Source organism: Conger conger, chromosome 11 (genome assembly GCF_963514075.1).
Source record: "Conger conger chromosome 11, fConCon1.1, whole genome shotgun sequence".
Classification (NCBI taxonomy): Eukaryota; Metazoa; Chordata; class Actinopteri; order Anguilliformes; family Congridae; genus Conger; species Conger conger.
In genome coordinates, this window is record NC_083770.1 from 10,869,925 (window position 1) to 10,884,426 (window position 14,502).

At 47.9% G+C, this 14,502-nt stretch overlaps 1 protein-coding gene across 7 annotated transcripts in view; it reads left to right on the forward strand.

The window, feature by feature from the left end:
* Positions 1-649: 649 nt before the first annotated feature.
* The window catches only part of LOC133140576 (protein prune homolog 2-like), a 38,823-nt gene continuing 24,970 nt past the window's right edge, over positions 650-14,502 (forward strand). For 6 of the 7 annotated variants that reach the window (XM_061260596.1, XM_061260598.1, XM_061260599.1 and 3 more), the window contains exons 1-3: positions 650-1,001; positions 1,308-4,552; positions 5,301-5,381. In XM_061260596.1, the coding sequence (XP_061116580.1) occupies positions 813-1,001; positions 1,308-4,552; positions 5,301-5,381 (3,515 nt within the window). In that variant the 5' untranslated portion in view covers positions 650-812. Of the gene's footprint in view, positions 1,002-1,307; positions 4,553-5,300; positions 5,382-11,944; positions 12,169-14,502 lie in introns of those variants that run through there. The other variant, XM_061260602.1, reaches the window with a different exon arrangement.

A 14,502-nucleotide genomic window follows, 5' to 3' on the forward strand; every position in this document is an offset into this window, starting at 1 on the left:
GCTTTGTCCTGGAAGGAGGGTTCCCCTCTCCCGGTCTGGACCCGCTCCTCATCGACAGCTCCCAGGGCAGGCTCCCGGCTACGCCTGCCAACAGCTTAGTCGATGGGAGGGTTGGGGGTGGAGGGGGCGGGGCTGCTATTCCCACATTCTTCCCAGAAGATGTGGCGGAGAAGATTGGCCAAATGGTGAACAAGGAGAGTGTGTCGTCCTCCGAGCCCTGGGACGACTTCGCCTCCGACACCAAGGGCTCGACCTCAGATGACACCAATGCATGGAGCTTGACAGAGTTATCCTATGTTGGCCATGAGAGTCCGGACGTCTACATGGAAGAGCAGGTAGGGTCAATAGTCCCTAGGCAAGGAGGAGGAGATGATGACTCCTTCCTATTAGTTAGCATGGATTCTGGGGCCATGCCACAAAAAGCAACTAACACATTCTTCAGGGATACAGCTATCCCCAAAGCCATGCTCGATGAGGCCAACTCAGCTGGAACTCACCTGGGACAGGTTCCTCACCAAATATCACAAGCTGCAGACGAGATCCAGGGAGATGCAGGTGAACCCACCTCCAAGTTCCCTAAATCTTTGGGTTATATCGACAAAAGAAATGAAGACAGCATTGATGAAATGTCAGATGTGATGAAGATCCTCAACCCCTTTAATGCCAGTGAGACCGGGAAGCACCTGGATGACTCAGAGACCGTTGATGTTCAACCCGCCTCCCCAAATCAGGAGCCTCATACTCTACCTTCACTTGGTGCTGAGGTGTGGGAGAAACAGGAGGAAGGGACTGACTTCTCTGCAAAAGACAGAATGTTCTTCCATCAAAATGCAGACAATAAATCACCTGCAAGCGTGGAACTGTCTGCTGTGGATGACAAAGTCTGGCGAACACAGGGGGTGGAGCCAGGTGAGAATGCAGAGCCACTGAAGGATGAAGAGAGAGACTTGTGGCGATTGGCTGAGAATCACATGCCTGTCAAACAAGGCAGCCTTGAAAAGGTGAGGCATTTCCACTTTAATTTCTTGAAAATGTAGGGCTACTTTTTAGACTTCTTGCAACATTTTTCTTTGCAACATATTCATCCAGGTGCAGCGTGTATGTACTTAACCACAGGTGCATAAAAGTGAAGATAGCAGTAATAAAAGATCTTCCAGAATTTATTTGAAAACTTAAATAATTTCTGCTAAAATATGATAGATGGGGAGCCATACTTATAGCCATTCAAATGCAGAATTACCATGAAATTTTACTGTGAACCTTTGCTCTTTGTCCTAATTGTGTGTTTGTGTTTGATTGTGAAACAGGAGAGCCATCTGCCTGAAGATCCATCTGTGCCTGCAGCATCCAAGGACTGCAAAGATGCTCTGATGACCATGGTGTTGGAAACAGGCTCCCAACAGGAGCTCAGTGATTTTTCCCACAATGGGATGATCGTGCCCGATATTTCCAAGACACGTCCACTGGCATTTCCGGTGAACAGTAATGAGGTCATGGCAGAAGTTGCAACAGAAAGTGTCAAACCCTCCCATGGTAAAGAGTTGGGCCCAAGCCCTGACAGTGCCCACATGTGGAACCCCTTTGTCCAGATGACACAGCCGGCTGAAACCTATGACAACTGGAACCCAAATCTGCCCGTCTCGGATGAGTGGAACGCCGGAATGCTGGGGGACCTCCAGCTGACCCCACCCGAGGAGGATGCACCCTTCAAATCCCTGAGTGTGGGGGAACCCATTCCTCAAAAAGCCCCTGCCAGGCTGGTCGGAAAGATCCCACTCACCCCCGAGACCTCGAAGGAAGATACGTCCCCAGAACAGGACTTCTGGAGCTACTCGGCTCAGAGGGGGCTCCTGAAGGAAACTGCTGCCCCTTACCCAGAATCCCTTGGGTTGTGGAATACCACCATCCGGGATGACAGCCAGTCCACCCTCAGCACCCCAGATGGACCTGACTCCTCTGAACGCTCAGACTCGTTTCAGGGTCCCCCCAGACCTGGGGCATCCCTAGACAGCCCAGGGGAGAGTGCCCAGGAGAGCATGGGTATGTGGAACACCACCATCCAGGAGGCCAGCCCTGAGAGCGGGGTTCATGCCCCCCATGAGGCAGTTAGGCTGACCAAAGTGGAGGAGCTGAACACAGAAACAAGGATCGCTGAGCCAGGTGAGTCAAGTGACACTCAGGTGACCTGGAAGCTTGATAAAACTCTGGCACAGCTCAGCGACTATAGCCATGCCCAGGATGACAATGTCGCAACCAAGATCCAAGGCTTCCCAGATCATCTGTCAGTAGAACCTTCTGCTTGGACCAATAAGCCTTCACCTGGCAGCATGGTGAAGTCGGTCTCGGAGTATGACAACGTGGGCCCTGGATCGCTGTGGTACCAGACCTCGCCTGAGCTTGAGGCCTGCCATGAGGTGAGCTTGTCCACAGATCCTGAGGATTCAGTGGAGTTCACTGAAGAGTGCCACTCTGTGGCAGCCCACAGCGGTACACCAGGGTTTCAGGCCCCAGCCAACACCCTCCAGGATCGCGTTGATGATTCCACAGATGAGTCCAGCTGCCATTCCCCATTTGTGCTGCTGGGCATCACGCCACCACTGGGGGGCGCTGCATTTCCTCATAACCAGCAGGAGGACACGCCGCTTTCTGCTTCTCCTTTATGTGATGAGTTCCCCCAAACGCCACACAAGCAGCATGATGGTGAGACTGCACTCTCCAGCGCCCTTTCTGGTGAAGACAGGTATTCTGACTTTTCCTCTCTGGGGAAGTTGGAGAAGGTGAAGCTACCAGCCAAAGAAGCTGAGTATGAGGGATATTTGGACGCTCCACATGAGGCAGGACTGACACCAGACTCCGCTCCGTCACTGGTAGCTTCGGCTAGCCCAGGGTGGAGGGAAGCCGACTCCCTGGAAGGTAGCAAGGCCAGCCCTGACCCACTGCAGAGAAGCAGCCGGGAGGACCTGAGGTCCAACTCTGATGGCGACTCGTCAGGTCTGGAGATGGATTACATCATGGTTTCAGGCAGGGGGACTGTCAGAGAGGCTGCCGACATCGGCCTTACGTATGACCAAGCACACTTACCACGTACATGCCTTACTAACCATGATAGTGCTGATCAAATCACCCCTTACGAGTCAAACACTGATGCGTACAGCCCTGACCAATCAGACAATGATAAAATTGACACTTGTCTATCAAACGCTGATGCATTCAGACCTTACCAATCAAATACTGATGTAATCATACATCACAACTCAAGCACTGATATAAATAGCCCAGAGGAATCAAATACTGATTTCAAAGGAGCCAACCAATTAAACCAATATGCAATGAGTCCTCACCAAACAAACACAGATGCACATAGACCTTACCAATTAAATATTGCTTTGAACAGCTGCAACCAATCAAACACTGATTCGCTCAATCCTTACCAATCAAACACTGAGACACAAAGACCTCACCAATCAAACAATGATGCAACCAGCTCTGACCAATCTAGGATAGATGCAGTCAGACCTTACCAGACAAATATAGATTTAAACAGCCCTGAGCAGTTACACCTATATGCACACAGACCTGACCGATCAAGCATTAATGCGACCAGCCTTTACCCTACAAACACAGATGTTGTCAGTCCTTATGAATCAAACCTTGATGTAATTGACCCTAACAAATCAAGTACTGATGCTTACTGTGCCTGTCAACCAAATATGGAGGAGCACATTCCTGATAAGTTAAGCCCCGATGAAAGCAACCTTTACCAGTTAAACAAAGATCTAAGCAGCCTGCTCCAATCAAACACAGATCTAAACATCCCTGACCAAACTACTGTGAAATTAAACAGCTCTGACCGAAGGTACACGGGTGTAGATCACCAATCAGATGAAAGCTTGAGCAGTGAATCAGAGGTGCATGTATGCAAGTCGAACACAGTATCTACAGTGGGTAGAAACAGCCCTCACCAATCAGTCAGCGATTACCAAAGGATCCCAGATATGGGCAGCAGCTCTGCAGTCAGGGAGCCCTTTGGTCAAAGAGCCAAAGAGGAGATCTTCGTCAGGTCCCAGGTTTCCCTGGAGGGGCGAACCCCAGGCGGGCCACAGGGCGGTCCAGAAGAATCCCCCTCACCTGCCGACAGCTCGGGCACAGCCGACACCCCGCAGAGCGATTCTGGGGGTTCGATGAGGGAAGTGGGCTCGCCGTTCGCCGGCGACCTCACAGGGGATGCAGACGGGTTCTTCCTGCACCAGCCCGGGCTGCCCTGCGGCGCTGGGGACCAGAGCAGAGGCCCCGGTCTCACGGTCCTGGGCCCAGACTGCGCTGGGTTACGGCGGGGAGCGGAGGAGCCAGTGGCAGGCCACCTTCTTCAAGACCGAGGAAAACACCCAGAGGAACAGCCAATGGGAGACCAGCTTTGGCCAGGGTTGAAGGAGGACCCAGCGGAACAACCACTAGCAGACCAGCTTTGGCCAGGGGTGAGGGAGCTCCCAGGAGGACAGCCAACAGGAGAGACAGTAGAAGAAGAGTCACCTGAACCAGCCAAGGAATCTGGGTGAGGTTTGAGTTTGCTTGTTTATGATGATCACTAACTTCAGTGTTTGAAAGAAAAAAAAGATATAGAGGTGTGTATGCAAGTGACAAAAAAAGAATTTTGAGTTAAAATGTGTGTGTACAGTTATGTGTAAGTACAAATGTGTTTACCTGTGTGTGCATATATATGTGTTTACATGAGTGTGTGTGTGCATGCAGGCATATGTATTCATGTATAAGAGTGTATGCATGTTTGTGTGTATGTACGTATGTATGAGTCTATCTGTGTTTGTGTGTATGATGGTTTGTATGTATGTATGTATGTGTGTATGTACAAGTGTATTTGTGCTTGTGTGTGTGAGGGTGTGTGTGTCTGTGTATGTGCCTCTGTATGAGTGTATTTGTGTTTGTGTGTGTGTGGAATGGACTCCTGAGGAAACGCCTGTTTATGAAGCCGTTTATGCCTCATTAATTATGCATTAGCCGGCTCATTAGTGCGCAGTATTTACAGGAGTTAATTCCACTCTCCCCCCTGTGTTTCCCATGCTAGGTGTGTCTGACATGTTCAGGGAATTAAAGAAAACCAGGAAATTGCAATAAGACAGACAGCGTTTGTAACACAGCCCAGCCTCTTTACATCTGCTGCAATTAATTTGACTTCATTTCTCATCGTCTGAGAGAAAATCTGCTTTAAATGTATTCATTTGCATTACTGTAGTTAAATAAATGAGATTGATTATCATGTATTTTTATGCTATTCTGTGCCTTAGGGGTTTGTGGACTCAGAAATGCAGTACTAATGTCATCGTCATGGTGACGGAGCCCGAACACACCCAGGATGTCTCTCCAAGGTCAGTGGGAGTTGCTGTGCAGTACCTGTTCACCTGTATGTCCTCGCTCTGCCTATTGACTGAACACAACATTTCACTGTGCAGTGGGTAGCACTGCCGCCACGTTCTCCCCGTGTCTGCGTGGGTTTCCTCCGGGTACTCCGGTTTCCTCCCACAGTCCAAGGACATGCAGGTTAGGCTGATTGGAGAGTCTAAATTGCCCATAGGTATGAGTGTGTGAGGGAATGGTGTGTGTGCCCTGCGATGGACTGGCGACCTGTCCAGGGTGTATTCCTGCCTTTCACCCAATGTATGCTGGGATAGGCTCCAGCCCCCCTGCAACCCTGTTCAGGATAAGTGGGTTCGGATAATGAATGAATGAATGAATGAAACAGGTTTTACTGTGCAGTAATGAACGTAGGCAAGGAACAAACATGTTTGCAATAAAATATGATGCATTTCATGTTTATTATCCAAAAACTTAGGGACCTGGGAAATAAAAAACACAGCACTGAACTAGCAATTACACAAACACACGCATGAGCAAGTGAGAGAATGAGATCAAGAAACTCAACCGCCACCTGACCTCACTTCCTCCCTGACGTCCTGGCTGCAGAGCTGCAGTACCCAGACTAGGCAGCAGGGGGAGTATTGCAATCCCATAGCATTAGCATTATTAACCATAAACAAATACCTCAGGCTGATAATACACAACACAGTTTCAGAAAGGTATACACTGGAGGCTAGAAGGGTAGGACTCACACCAAAAAGTAGATGAGAGGAAAAACTCCTTGATAAGAGGCTGCAGTTCCTGCACTTTGGTCAAATAAAAGGTATATTTTTGCTTGTGCTTTTTCTTTTTATCCATTTTGTGGTGTGTGAATCCAACCCTCCTAGCCTCCATTATCTACTATGACCTCCACACCTGCAACTAATCCGTGGAAAGGGCAGAGTAAGGTGTACATTACACCATATATAATTCAGTAACAAAATAACCATTGTGTCTTTTTAGTGCTAGTTGGCAAATAAAGATAAATGGCAATAGGGCTCATATATGCACACTGAAGCCGTTTTAACTAGGACTGTGTGGCTGTAGGATCTATGTTAAATATCACTTCATATCAGAAAGAACCTGCAGGTTCTTCCTCTACAATATATGCCGTATCCGTCATCTCCTGGCAGAGAAAGCCACCCTGCTCCTAGTCCAGGCGCTTGTCATTTCCCGCCTGGATTACTGCAACTCCCTCCTAGATGGTCTCCCAGCTTGTGCCATCAAGCCCCTCCAGCTGGGCCAGAATGCTGCAGCCCGCCTGATCACCAGTCAGCCCAGGTCGGCTCATGTCACCCGACTCCTCATTGGCCTCCACTGGCTTCCTATTGCTGCATGCATCTGCTTCAAGGCCCTAGTGTTGGCATTTCAGGCTGCTAAGGGGACTGCCCCACCTTACATACAATCCTTATTCACTCCCTACTCCCCAGCTAGACCACTCCGGTCTGCCAGCTCTGGTCACCTTATGGTTCCCTCACTACGAGCACCTGGCGGTCGAGCTGCTTTAGATTAAAAGCGCCTGCCAAATGACTAAAATGTAAATGGGCCTATTATTTTATTTGAAATCTAAATATGGTGCATTTGTCCTTATCTTTTACATTAAGTATCAGTCTTTGTTTTGAAATACACTACCGGTCAAAAGTTTTAGAACACCCCAATTTTTTCAGTTTTTTATTGAAAATTATGCAGTTTAATGTCTCATTGTACTCTGAAATGAAAGCATAGAACAAACAAACAATTGAGGTTAAAAAATAAATCATGGAATCAATTTATAAACCAAAATGTATTCTAAACTTTTGACTCATCAAAGTAGCCACCTTTGGCAGATATAACAGCTGAACACACTCGTGGCATTCTTTCTACAATGGAAATCAAATATTCTGCAGAAAGTTCTTCCCAACTCTGTTGCAGAAGTTCCCATAAATGTGTGGCACTTGTAGGTTGCTTTGCTTTCACTCTTCTGTCCAGTTCACCCCAAACCAGCTCGATGGGGTTTAAGTCTGGAGACTGTGCTGGCCACTCCATGTTTTCAAGCTTACCATCTTGTTCTTTTTTCCTGAGGTAGTTCTGGCATAGCTTGGACGTATGTTTTTGGTAATTATCTTGCTGTAGGATGAACCCCTGACCAACTAGGCGCATACCAGAGGGTACTGCATGGCGCTGCAGAAAGCTGTGGTAGCCGTTTTGATTCAGGGTGCCTCTCACTCTGTCCAAGTCACCGACCCTGGATCCAGAAAAACAGCCCCAGACCATCATGCTTCCTCCTCCATGTTTGACAGTTGATGTCACACACTGAGGAACCATCCTTTCGCCTACTCGACGGCGTACAAAAATTCTGCGTGATGAACCGAAGATTTCAAACTTTGATTCATCAGTCCATAACACCTTCTTCCAGTCTTCAGTAGTCCATTGGCGGTGTTTCATGGCCCAGGCAAGCCTCTTCTTCTTATTCTGACGTCTTAGCAATGGCTTTCTTGCTGCAACTCGACCGTTCAAACCTGCAAGTCGAAGTCTACTCTTCACAATTGAAACTGAGACTTGCTTACTACGACCACTATTAAGCTGTGCTTGAAGCTGTTGTCCTGTGAGCCGCCTATCACGCAAGCTGTTGACTCTCAGAAACTTGTCTTCTGATTCTGTTGTGGCTTTGGGTCTGCCAGACCTCTTCCTGTCAGAATTTCTCCCAGTTTCTGAGTACCTTTTGATGGTGAAGGAAACTGTACTCACTGACACCTTGACTTTCTTCGCAATTTCTCTGTAGGAAAGCCCTGCATTTTTAAGTGTCATGATGGTCTGTCTCTCTTCCATTGTTAATTGCCTTTTTCTCACCATTTTTATAGTAACACACTACTTTCTGCAGTACAATACTGTTCAAATGATGCTCACAAGGGTATGGTACCATAGTGTGTTCCAACACTACTTTTATGCAGACAGAGGGGGTTCTAAGTAATGAAGAAAAGTTGGAAAACCTGTAGGACTTGGTAGCACCAACTTTCAAGGCTTGATCAACCCCAATTGCTGCAGAACAGCTTTAAGTTGTTAACCCATTTCTTGTTCCCTGAAAAAGGCCTTTTTGTATAATTCTGAAATGTATATTATCTTTCAGTTTTGGGTAACCTTACCTTTTTTTTTTTTTACCTCTAGCAGTTCACTACTTACCTTTGTACCATTTCAAGCTATTCATTGGACTTGAACGGCTTGAATTTCAATAAAAAACTGGAAAAATTGGGGTGTTCTAAAACTTTTGACCGGTAGTGTACATTAAACACTTTCACTTGTATGAACAACCGCAAAAGATTCATCATGAATACGGACAGATATAACGCTCTGTATGGCCACCAGGGGGCAACCTGACACTTCTTAGAACACAGAATATTGGTACCAGGTGTAAAATATTGGTACTTCTTCGTAAAGCATACTACTGAGTGCCGTGAAACAAATAACCACACTAAAAAGCTTTGGAGATGGCCGCAAACCAAATAGAAAAAAAAACAAAAAAATGGTGTTGATGAGGTGACATCTTTTTTTCAGGGTTAGGAGCTGGGAGCAGGTTTAGGAACAGGGAGCAGGGTTAGGGGCAGGGAGCAGGTTTAGGAACAGGGAGCAGGGTTAGGGGCTGGGTTATGGGCAGGTTAGCAAGGTTCGGGGCAGAGAGTAGGGGCAGGTTAGCAGGGTTCAGGGCAGGGACCAGTCTTGGCAGAGCGGTACTGAGCAGGGAGGACTTTGGCCGTGGACTTGGGAGGGAGCTGTTGGCGTTGGTTGGCAGTGTGGCTTTGACTCATGCAAATTTCCCTCGGCAACTTCCTGTTTGGGTGTGGAGACGCAGAAACTGAGACGGGTGAGTGTTCACACAGACAATGTCCCCTTTTAATAATGCAGCCAGTGTGAACCCCTTGCCTGTGCTAGTCACATCTCTTGAGTGTTTGACGGTAATGATTTTCTCCTTTGGACACACCTGCTGCAGGTGTGTGCTGAATGCGTGAATGCGTGCAGCTCACCTGTGTGACAGGTGGGATGTTTGCTTGCTCAGTAATTCCATGTTCCAGGTTTGTGTGGTTAGCGAGGAGCATTATAAACAAATCTAAGTGATATGCCACGGCAAACAGGCCGTACAAAGTGCAAAAAATGTTGTGTGGAACAGTGGGCATATTACCTTAGGGAATGATTAGAACCCACAAAGACTACGTAACCAACTGAGCTATAGTACATGGGTGACTTGAGTGGTGTTGGGTAATGTAGTTTTTATGTGGGACAGCATACATGGACTACATTACATCAGATGACATTCATAAAGCAGACACTTTGATACAGAGCGACTTAGACCAATAATGTTCAGAGAACACAGATCATTTATACATTGCACGGGGTGGGTGGGGCAGTGGGTGGTTATTCTTCTGGCAAAATTATTGTAGTTTTCATTTAGATGAACTAGGAGAACTAAATAAACCAGAACTATTTTCAGGTAATGAGAGTAATAAAAGGGGAACTGAAACTTCCAAGTTTTTGTTCAAGCTAAAAGAAATTTGGGAACATGAGGCAGCTTGTGAACTTGCGGTTTGTTTCAAGTTCGTCAGCACTGATTATAAACTTCTCTGTCTTCTTGGTGGTGTACCTGAATTTTTTCAGTAACATATCTGTTTTAATGGATTCTTTGTGAGAGTGTATCGTGTAATCGAGTAAGTTGCTTTTGATGAAAGCGTAATGCAATGCAAATGATGAATAACACACATTTTTACTGCTGTCTCTGTCCCTAGCTCCATCCTGGTCCCTCAGATCCAGACCTTACCTTTGTGTTTCAAAGCACTCTTTAGCAACCATGGCACATTTATAGCCACAAAAGCCTTTATTGCCTTGGCGAACATGGTGAGCTCCATAATCTTGTAATTTTAGTAATCTTCATAATTAGACATTAGGGAGCTGACTGTATATGCTCCCTTTCCCAAAGAAGACCCTTATCACTGAGCAGATTCTTTTTATCACCCTCTGAGTGTTAGCTGTTGTGTGGTAAATGTTTAAAAGAACAAAAAGTCACCAGGTGAAGACATGTGGATCTGTGCCTTAAATCACACTCCAAACTCCCAGAATGCTCCCATGCTTCTGGTTTGTGGGTGTTTGTGTGCAGATTCCCAGCAATGGAGTTTGTCTAAAGCTCATGATGATGAGCCAATCAGACTGGATTGTAGCGAGCAGCTTCTGGTTTTGGTAAATATAGGCAACAATGGAAATTGATATTTGCCAGGAAGTTAGGACCCCTCCTGTGTGTATGTGTATTTTAGTGTGTGGCTGTGTGCGTGTGTGTGTGTACCCACACGTGTTTTTCAGTGTGTGCATGTGTTTTTGTGTGTGTGTGTGGATGTGAAAGTAAAGAGCAGGTGTGTGTTTTGCCCTCTTTTCAGCTGCCTGGCAGGTCTGTGTGAGGAGCTCTCTCTCTCTGATACTGGAGTGGAATGTCTTTTTATCTTATTGTTATCTCAGGAGGATTGAGAAATACAGAGAGAAGGGATAAGGGAGACATGTGAACCCATTTCTCATCCCACAGAATGATTTCAAAATGTTTAACCAATGTGAGGTCAGCTTTGAGGCACAGAAGACTGAACCGCAATGTTGTACCTCCAATATCAGTCTCACTATGGAAAAGCAAACATGAAACACAAAAGGAACTTCCTTGGTATGGCTTGACTCAAAGGCTGTGTTAATTCATTAATTCCACACAAAAGACAGCAAAAAAAAAAAAAAAAAAAAAGCCATCTGGATGTGTAATCCCTTGAGTCAGTATAAAATCTGCTACAAAGTATCCAGCTTTGGCTGAGGAAGATACAACCTACAGCACATGCTCATGGGCCCCTCCTTCTGGTGCACGGCATTGTGGGGGATGTGGTTCACAGTGCGGGCAACTAATTGTAATTCATCGCTCTATAACGAGAGGAGAGCAAACACAATGCCCCCTTCCCCCTCTCTGAGCCCTCGGGGCCCCAGAAAATGGCAGGCTGTGTGGGAGCTTGGCTGGGTGTGTGTTTTGGGGGGGCGGGGGGATTGTTGATGGCTTTCAGGCACTAGAGTGGGGGGAAGGGGTGGGTATTGAGGGGTTCTAGTCATTGTCTCTTTCAGAGTCCTTCAGTCCCTGTTCCCCTCTTTAGCCTTCCTTCAGCTGTAAAGTCTCTGCAGCGCAGTCCCAGCTGCGCAGTCCCAGCTGCGCAGGTCCAGAGGTGCAGGTCCAGCTGCGCAGGTCCAGAGGTGCAGGTCCAGCTGCGCAGGTCCAGAGGTGCAGGTTCAGCAGCGCGGGTCCAGAGGTGCAGGTCCAGGGGTACAAGTTCAGCTGTGCAGGTCCAGAGGCGTAGGTCCAGAGGCATCGGTCTAGAGGCGTAGGTCTAGAGGCGCAGGTCCAGAGGCGCAGGTCCAGAGGAGCAGGTTCAGCTGCGCAGGTCCAGAGGCGCAGGTCTAGATGCGCAGGTCCAGAGGCGCAGGTCCAGAGGAGCAGGTTCAGCTGCGCAGTCTCCGCTGTGTAACCCGAGCTGCACAGCCCGCGCCGCTCGCTCTCCGTCACGCTCTGCTGCTCCGCCAGGCCCTCCAGGGGAGCAGGCGATCAGCGTCTTTATTTAGAGTCACAGCCCGTGTCACGTGACCACAAAATGGCCGAGGAGCAGGGATGCTGAGCTAGGGAGAGAGAGAAAGGGAGAAAGCCAGCTGCGATTCCGCATCCCGTAGCCCGGTAAACCGAAAAAAGGGAGGAGAGGAGGACAGGATTTAGGATCTACAGCGGTGAGTGGTTAAGATCGGATTGTGATTCAGGATGAATGAGGGGATGCACAGCCACACCACGCATGCTGTGTGCACAGATTGTGTTATCGTGTGTGTGTCTGTGTGTGTATGCGTGTGTGTGTTTGTGTGTGTGTGTCTGTGTGTGTATGCATTTGTTTGTATTTATGAGTACGGAAGAAAGAGGAAAGGGGTGAGATAGGGGGAAAGAGCATGAAAGGGAGAGGAAGAAAGAAATAAAGGGAGAGAGAGAGATGGAGAGAGTCAGAATGAGAGAGAGGGGGAGAGAGAATGAGGGTGAGAGAGAGATGGAGAGAGAGCGGGGGGGGAGAGAGAGAGTGAGAGAGAGAAAGGGAGAGAGTGAATGTATGAAAGAGAACGGGAGTAGGAGAGGGTGAGAGAGATGGAGAATGGTCTTTGCTCATTGTTAGAATGCATGAAGCTGCAGTAATATGCTGCTGTCTGCAGTGGGCTTTGGCTGCAGGATCTGATGAAAACATGTTTGTCGTTCAGACAATGTCCAGAGAAAGTGTCCTGCTGCTGGCTGAGACTGTGTGTGAGGGTTAGTCCCGTGTCGGGGCCAAGTCAGGCTGTTTTGGGTGAGCACGGGGGGGGTAGATGCGGAGAGAAGAACCCGTCTGTGATATCTTCATCACGCTCCCCACTGTCATACTCATTCCTCTCAAACCTAGGATTTAAACATCAGCCAGTGTGTGTGTGTGTGTGTGTGTGTGTGTGTGCAGTGGCGGGAGTGTGCGTGTCTGTAAGAGAGAGAGAGGTGTGTGTGTATGTATGTGCGTACATGTGTTGTGAAGGTGTGTGTGTGTGGTATATGTGTCTGGTTGTGTGTGCCTGCACGTGCAGGTGTGTGTGTGAGTGCATCTGTGTGTGTGTGTATGTGTGTGTGTGCTTGTGAAGTGTGTGTGTGTGTGTGGATGCGTATGTGTGTGTGTGTGCTTGTGAAGTGTGAGTGTGCGTGGATGCATGTGTGTGTGTGTGTGTGTGTGTGCATGTGTGTGTGTTAAATAAACTTGAAAACTGTAAGATTATCTAAAAATGGCAGGGAAATTTATATTATGTAACATCCACTCTTTGTGTCAGAAGGACAATAAATGGATGTCCACCCAAAGAGCAGACGTGTGTGTGCGCGTGTGTGTATGTGCGTGTGTGTGTGTGTATGTGTGTGTGTGTGTGTGCGCATGCGTGGATGCGTGTGTGTATGTGCGTGTGTGTGTGTGTGCACGTGTGTGTGTGCGTGGATGCGTGTGTGTGTATCTGCGTGTGTGTCTGTGCACGTGCATGCGTGTGTGTGTATGCGCGTGCGTGTGTGTGTGCGTGCGCGTGTGTGTGCGCGTGCGTGCGTGTGTGTGCGCGTGCGTGTGTGTGCGCGTGCGTGCGTGTGTGTGCGCGTGCGTGTGTGTGCGCGTGCGTGTGTGTGTGTGTGCGTGTGCATGTAACATCTGCCGCCTTTTTTAACATCCCCACGCACAGCGTACACCCGCGGTGACTATCAGCGTTAATGTAGGAGATGCACATTACTGCAATGTCGTGACTATGTGTCTAATCAACATTCAAACTGGCCTACACACTCAGACTGGCCAACAATCTCAAACTGGCCTACCACTACTAGCGGTAGTTACTCTGCGGTGGGTACGAGCTGACTCTGAGACTGTTCTAGTGTCAGAGGATATTGTCGTTGTCCAGCTCATAAGTGTAACAGCAAGGTTGTACAGAGACTGTGCTAATGCTTGGAGGCTCCTGACAGACTTAGGCTCCCTGCCCCCCCCCATTGTCTCCTCAGTCTGCTCTGTGGCTGGACATCTGTCACCTCCCCCCGTTCATTGTCCTTATGACACAAAGAGCGGATGTTATTACCCTGCCATTTTTAGATAATCTTACAGTTTTCAAGTTTATTTAACAGTATCTAACAGTATTTATGTAACAGTGCAAAGTAGCAGCTGCCGGCATAGAAATGCTTAATCTGAGAACTCTACAGTAAATATAAAGGTATACATTAAACAACAGGTGCATACATCAAACAATATACAGTAAATGTAACGTGTGGCACTAAAGGCAGAGCAAACTATACAAGACAGTACAAAAAACAGTGCAGCCAGTATCAAATAATGCCAGACAAGTGTATCAGTGCAGGCAGGATGAAGCAATACAATGTGCAATACGATACGCCTGTAGCGTAGTGGTTAAGGTAAATGACTGGGACACGCAAGGTTGGTGGTTCTAATCCTGGTCAAGGTAAGTTCCGCACAGCCGTTGGGCCCTTGAGCAAGGCCCTTAACCCTGCATTGCTCCAGGGGAGGATTGTCTCCTGCTTAGTCT